The 12,349-nt window shown below is 33.8% G+C and overlaps 1 protein-coding gene across 1 annotated transcript; it reads left to right on the top strand.

The window, feature by feature from the left end:
- The first annotated feature begins 1,267 nt into the window (after positions 1-1,267).
- On the top strand, positions 1,268-1,932 carry LOC137815459 (uncharacterized). The gene has a single exon (XM_068618581.2). It carries the CDS (start codon positions 1,520-1,522, stop codon positions 1,727-1,729), a length of 210 nt encoding a protein of 69 aa, XP_068474682.1. The 5' UTR covers positions 1,268-1,519; the 3' UTR covers positions 1,730-1,932.
- The last annotated feature ends 10,417 nt before the right edge of the window (positions 1,933-12,349 follow it).

Below are 12,349 nucleotides of genomic sequence, written 5' to 3'. Positions count from 1 at the left end.
GAACTTACTTAGATAAGACTATAATAAACTTATTTTAACCATTTTGTTCAAGCCTACTCAAAGCAGCAAAACATTTATTAGTTTAGAGGGATAAAATGATAAAATAAATAAAAAATAATTGCTTTTTATTGGTCGGAGCCGAGTGAACCACGTCACTCGGTATCGGAAGCCGACCGACCAGATAGATTCAATACATTAATATAAAATAAAGAGATACATGACAAATAAGGTAATATACTATAAATTCAGTAACACGCGATAAATCAGGTATGTTGTTTTAACACAGATACACATTAAGTACGATCCATAAACGAAATAATCCACTATAAGCACTATAAATAAGCATTGTTATACAAGAGTAAATATATCGTTCACTCTAGTACCACTATAAGAAAATCATTAAATAGAAACTAATTTTGGAGATCAAAATAATTAGTTACTAGTTAAATAAATTAGAGATCATTTTATAAACTAAAAGAATTATTGGTATCTAAAGTAGTTTCTATTATTGATAAAAATTTATAAAATAGTTTCTAAATTGTTATCTAATAATTGACTACCAAGGTTTTAACTACTTACTACTTTATATTTAAAATTAGTTTCGATTAGTCTTTCAGAGACTAATTTATAATCTAAAATATTAGTAGCTAAAACCTTGATAGCTAACTTAGATACCAATTTAGAAATTATTTTATACATTTTATTAATAATAGAAACAACTTTAGATAAACATAATATTTTAGTTTCTAAAATAATATATAATTTAATCAATATAGTAACTAATTATTTTTTGTCTCTAAATTTGATTGTTATTTAATGATTTTCTTGTAGTGTATAGAACGCTTATTTGATCGTCGAAGAACATTTTGCAGTGTCACTCCCGACCGAATATGAAAGACGAAGTACGAGAAGAAACGCAAAGGAGAAACGACCAAAGGACGAAAAAGAATTGTTCAAGCAAGTAGTAGTTACTATCTAAGCCTTATAGAAGTACAATATTAAATCTATTTAATATAAAATTCTTTTAAATTGATTTTCATTCCTTATTTAATTTAAAGCCATATCTTCCATTAAAATTAAAAAAAAAACTGTCTTTCTGGTCATGTATATATAAAAAATAAATTTAACTTTCAAATCATAGTAAGAGATTGTATTAGCGGTACAAATATTTGTTTTATCTTGAAGAGCAAGCACGCCTAATAAACTTAGAGTAAAATAAAAGTGTGAAAGAAACATTCTTGCAAACTTATTTGGAAGCCGTCGAGTGTGATGCCATGAAGCGGGGAAGTCACTTTCAAGGAATCGTTGCATTCAATGCCTATGCAGATTTTGAGACAAGGCAAGCCATTTCCTTTGTCCTATCTTTCAACCTCAATATTTCTCATTTCCGTTCCTTGAACTTTATGTTGTCTGGTTGTTAGCAAAATCCTTCAAACATTACAATAAATTCATCTATGTGTGTTCATACATTTTCATTTAGCAATTGGCTCTCTTACTCCCAAATAAAAGTTTGAGATTAATGGGTGATTGGGCTGGGGTGGTGATAGGTTTGGTCCTGTTTGTGGTGTTTTCACCAGGATTACTCTTCCAGCTTCCTGGCAAAGGAAGGCCAGTGGATTTCTGCAATTTCCAAACAAGTGCCATCTCCATCTTTGTTCATTCCCTTCTCTTCTTTGGCTTCATGGTCATCTTCCTTATTGCCATTAATGTTCATATCGGCAGTGGATAATATGCAATGCAATACAATATGATGGAAGATGTATTTCGTTCTATTATGTTTTATACCTCCTTATCCCATTCCATTTGGGGTATGGAACAGAACTTTTACTTTACTTTCTTCCATGATAAAAATTTAAGTGTATAAGCAGTGAAAAGATAATTTTATTTCACTTCCTCCCATTTTTAATTTATTTCCTTTGATTCAGTTTTTTATTAGATATCTAAATATAATCTTAATTATATTTTCATTCTGTCAAAATGGTGTATCCATTTGTTAAACACCCATCAGTTAAGCATTCAGAAAGTGGTCTCGGAATAATGGTTTTGCATTTTGCAAGATTGCTGCTCCCTAGTGAGTTGAAATTGAAACCAGTACACTTGTAGTAAATTTAGAGTATAGTCATCGTTTTTCACTTGGTAGGTTTTTGTTTAGAGTATATTATTTTCCGTGATGGCCAGTATTAACCAGTGTTTTCGATTTGCCTGCCAACCGTATCAATCACTATGACATGATTTGATTCTTCAATGAACTCAAGTTTTTTTTATATATATATATAAAACTCATATTAGAACACGACATTAAAAAATATAAAAAAATAAAACTAATAAATCTATGTAAAAAAAAAATCAAAAGTAAAAAAACTTTTAAAAATAATCTAAACAATTACATTAGATGTTTAAACCAGAAAAATATAAAACGAAATAAAAACAAACAAGAGAATTATCTCTAAAGCGAACCTCCGAAAGATAACAACGAGAAATGATACTTACAGCTTCTTTACTTATCAAGCCAAAGCCGAATAAAAAAATTAAAATTCAAACGCGCCTAAACTGATGAAATAGTTCATTTATAGAAAGCAAATCAAGTCATCAAATTTTAGAAACCAGATTTTCAAGACCAATGCACGTCCAACGTCTCGACCAATTCTTCAACGGTAAGTTTTTTTTAACTCAATTACTCGTATACTTTTATTTTTCCATCTATTATCTTTTTATTTTTATTTTTCTATCTAACATTATTTCAAAAGTAAAAAAAATTAATAAATTAAAAAAAATTAATAATTTTAATTTTAAATACATTAAAAAAAATATTTTTGTTAATATATTTAATTTTCTATTTTAAATTATTGGGCTTTGTTTGTTTGACCCAACTTTCCTTTTCTGTTTCAGCTAGGTCTTAATCTTTTTCTTATATATACACCATGTATTTTACTCTCTAATATACAAGTGAATAAAAATTTCTTTTATATTTATTTTTCTCTACAATTAGGGTTCATCAAAACCTCTATTTCTTCATTACGATTACGTGCGATTACGTACGCAACATTAAAGCATTACATCAGACAAGGAATATTCATCTTCATTTACTGTAATATGGTATCAGAGCTCTTCGAATGAAGAGTTCTGCTGCGCTTCTCTCTGATTTTTATTTCTCTCTGTTCTTGGTTATTTTTTTTTTATTTTTTTTTCTGTTCTCTTTCAAAATCTTGATTGTTTTTAAAAAAATTTTAGGCAATGTTTAATGAAAACCCTAGTCTTCATAGTCTTAATAGTAGTCACACTATTTCATGCAATTTTTGTGGTAAATATGGTCATACTGAGGCTGTTTGTTTTCGCAAAGTGGGTTTTCCTTGTGGTAATGTTAAAACCTCAAAGTTTTCTTTTACTAGAAAAGTCTACACTTTTTGTAATCGTCTTGGCCACACTGTTGACACCTGTTATAAAAAGCATGGGTTCCCTCCTAGCTACAAATTCACCAATTGGACATCCCAAGCCAATAATATGATTACTACTGACACTTTTTCTGAGCTTTTTCCTAAAGAACAGGATGTAAAGGGGTTCAACTTACATCACAACAGTGCCAATTCCTTACCAACATTTTGCGTCAGCAAAACCTTGAGGATCCTGCCCCTCACACTCAAATTCATCAAGTCGGCACCATCTCTACGGATGAAATCCCCAATACTGAGCATTCTTCAACAGGTAAGTTTCTCTCTTCACTATCTTCTATAAAATAATCTTGGATTATTGATTCTGGTGCCACTGATCATGTTTGTCACAATTCGAAAGTTTTTATTACTTATACTAAAATTAAACCTGTCTTAATTAGTCTTCCAAATGGCCAAACTGTTTATGCCACATATTCTGGTTTAGTACGATTTTCTGATCAGTTTTATTTGTCTGATGTGTTATACGTGCCTCATTTTCAATTAAACTTAATATCTGTTTCTAAACTCACACACCAACTTAAATGCACTTTAACTTTCACTTCAACCCACTGCATTATACAAGACAATCTCACTCAAGAGAGGATTGGTACAGTTAAAGCCACCGCTGGCTTGTACCTTGTGACTACCTTGCTTGCTTCTAGTCATTCTAAACCGCATTGTTTTGCTCCTCTTATTAATTGTAATATCACAGACAAAACACTATGGAATTATAGACTAGGACACCCTTCACATGAAAGATTACATGTCTTAAGCAAACAATACTCTTTTATTACTGTTGATACTCATCATGTATGTGACACTTGTAGTCGTGCAAAACAGAGAAAACTTCCTTTCACTTTAAGTAATACTGTTACCTCTACTATTTTTGATCTTGTACACTTTGATATTTGGGGACCATGTTCCATAATTTCTATGCAAGGTTTTCGTTATTTCTTGACTATTGTTGATGATTACTCGTGTTATACTTGGGTTATTTTGCTGCATAACAAATCTGAAGTGCGTCAACACATCATTAACTTCATTGTTTTCGTTCAAAATCATTTCAAAAAGATTTGTACTGACAATGGTGTTGAGTTTGCTATGTCAAATTTTTATGCTTCAAAGGGAATTATACATAAAAAATCTTGTGTTGAAACACCACAACAAAATGGCATTGTAGAACGTAAACATCAACACATACTAAATGTAACCCGGGCTTTACTTTTTCAAGCAAATCTTCCTCCTATTTTTTGGGAATTTGCTCTAAATCATGTTGTTTTCTTAATAAATGCTATTCCTACTCCATTACTTGATAACATCACTCCTCATGAAAAGTTGTTTGGAAAACCATATGACATTTCCTTTCTAAAAGTGTTTGGTTGTCTCTGTTATGCTAGTACCATTACTGCACATAGGAAAAAATTAGATGATAGATCTATCAAAGGTATTTTTCTTGGTTTCCCGCAAAATACAAAATGTTATATTATCTTAAATTTAAAGTTTCATAGCATAGAGATATCAAGACATGTAATCTTTCATGAAAACCACTTTCCATATAAATTGGACAGTGGCTTGCCTAAGGACCCTAACACTTTATCTCTCCCTATTTCTAATGCATATAATTCTGCTTTTGATTTTTTTTCTGATACTGCACCTCCTGTCGAGCCATGTGCCTCTACTCCTGCACCTAATAGTGTTCCTCCACCAGCCTCATTATCCTATGATCTTCCAACAAATAGTGCCTCTGCTCCTGCATCCAACATTGCACCTCCATCAGAATTATCACCGCCTGCATCTCCAGGAAGAATCTCACCCAATTTCCAAGAAGATCAGCTCGTCCTCACCGACAACCTGCCTATCTTGCAGATTTCCACACTGCAACCAACACTGTAAGTAGTAGATATCCTATTCATAATTACTTGTCTTACAATTCCTTATCTTCCAATTTTAGAAATGTTATTTCCTCTATCAATTCTCATCCTGAACCTCGGACATATAACGAAGCCTCCAAACATGCTTCTTGGCAATCTGCCATGCAAGATGAGCTTCAAGCTCTTGCTGCTAACAATACTTGGCAACTTACCCCTCTCCCTCCAGGAAAGAAAACTATTGGTTGTAAATGGGTATATAAAATCAAATACCATTCTGATGGCACTGTTGAGCGCCACAAAGCTAGAGTTGTTGCCAAAGGGTTTACCCAACTTGAAGGACTTGATTTCTTAGACACTTTTGCACCTGTTGCTAAACTCACTACCCTCCGCCTTCTGCTTGCTATTGCCACTACCAAAAATTGGATTTTAAAACAACTTGATGTCAATAATGCATTTCTTCATGGTGATCTCCATGAAGAGATATACATGACCCCCCCCCCCCCCCCCCCCACCTGGCCTCTCTCTTCCTTCTCCCTAGCATGTTTGCAAGCTTCAACGGTCTTTATATGGCCTTCGTCAAGCTGGTCGCCAATGGTACGCCAAACTTTCTACTTTTCTTTTATCAAATAATTACTCTATTTCTGTTGCTGATTACTCTCTTTTTCTTAAATATAATAATGATAAACTCACTGTTATTCTTGTTTATGTTGATGACTTGCTCTTAACTGGTGATGACACGGAGGAAATCAATACAATTACTGCATCCCTTCACCATCACTTCAAGATAAGAAATTTAGGTAATCTCACTTACTTTTTGGGACTGGAAATTGCTCGCAACAGTACTGGTCTTCATTTAAGTCAATGCAAGTATACTCTTGATCTTCTTCAAGAAACTGGCATGCTTGACTCTGCACCTGTGGCCACTCCTATGACTCACACCTCCCGTCTCTCTCCTGACCAAGGTTCACCTCTCGATGCTGATGCCACTTCTCAATACAGAAGACTCCTTGGACGTCTAATTTACTTAACCAACACGCGACCAGACATCGCCTTCGCTGTCCACAATTTAAGCCAATTCATATTTGCACCCACAACTCATCATCAGCAAGCTGTCTCACGTCTTTTGCGTTACCTCAAGGGCACCCCTGGTGAAGGACTATATTTTTCTCACACTAGTTCACTTCACCTTTGTGGTTTTAGTGACTCTGACTGGGCAACATGTCCTACCACACGCAAATCTGTCACTGGATATTCTATCTACTTAGGAGACTCCCTAATATCATGGAAATCAAAGAAGAAGTCAACTATCTCCCGCAGCTCCTCTGAAGCCGAGTATAGAGCCCTTGCCACCACCACATGTGAGTTACAATGGTTGTCTTACCTCCTTCAGGATTTACATCTTCCTCTCTCCCAGCCTGCAACCCTGTACTGTGACAACAAATCTGCCCTTCTAATAGCTTCCAATCAAGTTTTTCATGAATGAACCAAGCATATCGAAATTGATTGCATCCTAGTTCGTGAAAAACTTAACTCTGGTCTCCTCAAACTACTACCCATTACTTCTGCAATGCAAGTTGCTGACATATTCACCAAGCCCCTTGCTTCCGCACAATTCTCTAATCTCAAATTCAAGCTGGGTCTGACAAATATCTACTCCCCAGCTTGAGGGGGTGTTAATATATTTAATTTTCTATTTTAAATTATTGGGTTTTGTTTGTTTGACCCAACTTTCCTTTTCTGTTTCAGCTAGGTCTTAATCTTTTTCTTATATATACACCATGTATTTTACTCTCTGATATACAAGTGAATAAAAATTTCTTTTATATTTATTTTTCTCTACAATTAGGGTTCATCAAAACCTCTCTTTCTTCATTACGATTACATGTGATTATGTACGCAACATTAAAGCATCACATCAGACAAGGAATATTCATCTTCATTTACTGTAATAATTTTTAATATTTAAAATAGTTAAAAATATAATTAAAATATAAATAAATATTTTTTTACAAAATAAAAATAAAAAATTAAACTCTACAACAACATAAAAGTTGAATCTATAAAAAAAATTAGTATTTATTTATTATTATTGATGATGTAATCATATTAATTTCAAGTAAAAAATACCGGACATAATTATAAAAAAAACAAAGTCAATTATTATTAATTATTAGTGGACACACATACAATATTGAATTTTAAATGGTATTTTAAATGGTAGAAACTAAAATAATATGTGCATAAGAATGGAATAATAAAAAAAATAAATCAATATGATATTACTTTTTTAGGATTATAAACCGAAAATAGTAATACAGTTAACTATAGGAAGAGGAATAATGCAAACTGCTAAATGATGTATTAATTGTATTAATTTTGATATGGAATTAAACATATATATTATTCCTTCAAATAAACAGAGTTCTCTATGACAGAAAAATAAAAATAAAATAAAATCAACTTTTTTTATATAAATTAGGTTTAATTTATATAAGTTAAAAGCAAAAATTTAAATAAATTATACAAAAAAATCTATAAATTAATTTTAATTTATTAAAAAAATTATGTTTTCCTTTTTATTTCTCTTCTCTAAAAATTCTGCCCACAGCAGCACTAGTACCTGCACCCATCACACCAACAACTCCACCACCATCTTTAGGAATGAGAGAAATATTCCTTTCGGACATTAGGAGGGAGAAGAGAATCAATAAAGGCAAGGGAGAGGGGGAGACAATCAATAAAGGCAAGGGAGAGGGGGAGACGTTTTAGAAGAGTGAGTGAGAAGTGTAGGTGAATTAATGATGAAGAAGAAGTTGGGTGAAGAAGGTCAAGAATTAATGGAGATCCAAGACTCTAGCCCACGTGTGTAGACTAATATCAATGTGCTCCACATCATTAGCAATTAACGCATCTACATCATTAGCAATGAACGCAGTTGGTGAAAACTTAAAGTAAGGGATTAAATTAAATCTTTTTAAAAAATTTTGAGACCAAATTAATTTTTTTTTAAAAACAATTATACTGAATTGAATATTGACCCAAAAGGTAAAAATAAAAAGTAATTATACCTTTAAAATAAATTATTTTTTATTAGTATGAATATGGGATTTTTTTTCCTGATTTCTATGATATTTGTTAGGTATGTAGTTTCAAATTTGAGGGTGGAAAGGAATTTTTTTAGAAAAAAAGATTGATGTTTTAATTTTGAGTTGAAATTTCTAATGATAAGATTGCTTCCTGCTCTTCATCAATTGTTGTCCAATATAATTATATAAATTAGAAACAATCTAAACGAATACTTTTTAAATAAACCATTTAATCACATTTAATCACATATGACGACTTATTATGACGGTTATAATTCATCCGTCATAATAAATTAATAAATTATACAATGGCACAACTGTAAATAATAAGATATTTATTATGCCGGTTAAAGTAAAAGTTATCATAAAAAAACATTTATGATAACTTATTATGATGATTATGATATGCTTATCATAATAAATTAGAATTTAATATTTACTATATCAGTTAAAATTTTAAATGATATAGAAAGTATAAAATATAATTTTCACTTTTCAAGTTCCCTTCCTTTCTCACTACACCATTTTCTATCTTTAATAACATTTTAATATTACATTTATTTAAAATATTACAATACATAAATTTCAATTATTATAGTAGCATTAGAAATTCTACTATCCTGGGTAGGCTCAGCAATTTCTTGTATGATACTTGGAACCGGGGTCGAGTTACGACTCTTCCCTAGCCTTCGTCTTGGGTTCGTTTCTCTTGGCTACGTATGACACCTACCTTGAGTTTGTTCTTTTTTCGGCCGAGGTTTCATTAACCCGCAAAGGTCGGGCTCGGCTGCTCTCCTTAAGCCTAGGTTTCCTTGAACGTGAGCTGCCATTCTTTCTGACTACGACCTCCTCTGAATGTGGGCAACAGCTCATTCTCGTATCTCGAACAATCAGCGAAACGGTCCCGCTGTGATTCCTTGTTCGAAAGCAGTGATCATCACGTCTTCATCGTACGTTTGGAGTCTTATCGTAAGCGCCCAAAATCTATTTAGATAATCCTTCAACGACTCTTCCTCCCTCTGCCTTACGTTGAAAAGGTCATACAACTTAGGAGGCTTGACCTGGTTAACAGAGAACTGTTCTCTAAACAATCTGGAGAATGTGACCATCGGGAAGCCCACTAAACCATTGTAAGGTTGTACCTGTAAAAGTACTCATGAACATCTTACAGCAGATGACATCCGTTCCTCTAGAGACAATCATCTGAGCATTGAATGCCATGAGATGATTTTCAGGGTCCTCTACCCCTACGAAAGAGGCAATCTATGGTGTGATCTAATGAGCTGGCACGGGCTCATCCATGATCGCTTGCGAAAATGGCTTGGGGCTATCTCTCAAAGGCAAGTTCGGACCTTGTTGCTTGGTGGATAGTCGGTCACGTTGGTGTAGATTTCTACATAAGTCCTCATTGCACTTGCGCAATTCCTCGTTGGCTACACGGGAGGCCTCAATTCCTCTCAGATTCGTTCTTTCTCTTGTTTATACTGCTCATTGGCCTCTTGGAGAGCCCTCATGGTCTCCATGAGTTGCTGTAAGGTGGGGGCATCGCTTCCTTCAGATCCCTACGGTCCTTGCCTAGTGTTTCTCATCACATCAGAAAGCTCAAACACGATTGTGGATGGATCAAGTTTTATCTGTCCCACGGTGGGCGCCAAATGTTCTTGTCGGTTGACCTTCGGGTTAACTAGATGGGCAAGCTCCGCTTCTAATCTGCCTCTTTTTGGTGCACTAGAGCAACGCTCCGTTGAGACAGAGGGAGCTCTACCTATTGATCAGACTTCGACGATCAAGTCAGTGAGAGCATACGAAATAATAATCAGTTTCAGTCTCTAATTCCTAGAAACAGCATACCTTTACCGGGGGTCTCAAGCCACCTTTTATAGTTATCCCTCTAACAACTTCCACTCACCTGCACCTTTCACGTTTGGGTGCTAACAACAGGAAAATATTTTGTCCACGGCCACCTTTACTCATGGTGCTAACAACAGAAAAGAATCTCATGCACCTTTATTCTTGGTTGCTCTCTACTTATTTAACAATTTTATATTTTCAACTAACAGCTTTATGCATATATTTAATTAACTAACCAAGCTTTGTGTATATTCACATATATTCTATTTTAACAGCTTAATATATATCGACATATATATTTAACTAACAACTTTATATTAATATATGACCAAACTTATTATTTGCTCGATTTTAATTATTCTCCACCAGGCTTACCAACGAAACTGGACCAAGCCCATAACCCGCTTTTAGACCCAAAATCGAGCTGACCATATCCAAATACTTAGACCGAAGTCCCGAAGACTCTTGTCCAGTACAAGAGTTAAACAAAAATCGTGCTAAGATAACACAACTTCAATTTAATAGTTTTATTTCAATACTAAAGTTGTTCACTTGACTACGATCAAACTCATGTCACCATCACATGATTTCTTTAGAATAAAATGGTGTTTAGGACTTGTTTATATTTAAAATAAAAAATTGTTCTATTTCAATTAAAGATCCTAAATCTTAAATCCAATTCCAATTAAAAACCTTTAAAATTAACCCCACTTTGATAAAAATAAACGGTAGATTAGTGTGGGTGAGGGTCACCACCATATAATGCCAAATAACATGAAATTATAAAGTAGTATGCTTTCATATTTTAAGGCCTCGAGTTACTTTCGTTTTGTCGCATTCTCTGCCTTTGCTTACCAATTGTTGGTACGTGTGGGGCCATTTGATTTTCCTTCTATTCGTAAATGCTTTTTTGCAAAATGTGCTCTGCAATTGAGGTCCACGGTGTTTTCTTCTTCTCTGCCCATTCATGTGCCAATTTGTGGGCTTGGTAACTCTTTATACAATTTCATGAATTCCAAATTAGTGGCTTAATTGAAATTGAAGCGTGGAAGCAAAATTGAACTGGTGATCAAGTTGTGGCCCCCGTTTTTTATATATACAACTCCAATTCTATTCTGTTTTGTTTTCTTTAAAACGAGAACATGGCCTATTCAATCGGCCAATCATTTATACTAATTGTCACGTATTTTTATATGCACACCCCATCCATCTTTTTATTTGGGCCCATTTGTTTGGTCCAGCGTTTGTTTGCCACCCGCTTTTTTATATCCGTACCAAGTTCTTACAAAAAGCATGGATCCATTTGACGGGGTCAAGATTTTCACTATCTGTCACTTAGGCTTTTACATCTGCATCATGTTCCGAAAAGCATGGGCCTAATCGACTGGCCCAATATTATTCTATTTGCCACCACCTGTTTTATAATAAACCACCAGTTTATCTCTAAAAATTCTGGGCCAAGTGCTTCTCCTCTTTGGCACCGCTTTTTACATACACAACAACCAACAATTTTTTTACAAGTAAATTAAAAATATAAAAAGAAATACAAATATAATTTTGGAACTATGTTCAAACAAATTTGAGTTCCTGCTTCCACATCACATCTTTATCAATTCAATTACCGAGTTGCTTTCACTCCTCTTCCCCAAAAACTGGTCGTACGTGTAATCTTGTATGTGATATTTTAAAACATAAATAAATATGATCTTTTTAAAAAAAAATATGTTTTTTCTTAAATAAAATTCACGCAAACCGTCAACTGTATCAATGTATACTTTGTACTATTTCTGTTTACTGTATGATTAGTAAAAGAATATTAAATATAGTCACTCGTACTTGATCTTGCAGGTGATTCGATCGTCGAAGAATTTGCCACGTCAAACTCTGCCTTCCGCAAATATGTTCCAAGCACTTCCTCAAAGAACTCCAAGCGAACCTGCGAAACACAACAAACGGCGCCTCTAGCGGCCGATTGCGCTCCGACGCTCAAGTCAGTCAAGCAAAATCACCAAAGAACTGTGTACTAGTTATCTTAGTGAGACTCGTGCACTCTGTGATTCTCTCTTTCCCTCTCTGTGTGTAAAACTAGTCACTTGCCAGAATGAAAACGTAC

The sequence above is a fragment of the Phaseolus vulgaris genome, chromosome 1, assembly GCF_051622355.1.
Source record: "Phaseolus vulgaris cultivar YP4 chromosome 1, ASM5162235v1, whole genome shotgun sequence".
Classification (NCBI taxonomy): Eukaryota; Viridiplantae; Streptophyta; class Magnoliopsida; order Fabales; family Fabaceae; genus Phaseolus; species Phaseolus vulgaris.
This window is presented reverse-complemented; position numbering and strand designations above follow the sequence as displayed.

Coding starts and splice junctions, on each gene's coding strand:
- LOC137815459 (XM_068618581.2), top strand. CDS start 1,520: ATGGGTGATTGGGCTGGGGTGGTGATAGGTTTGGTCCTGTTTGTGGTG.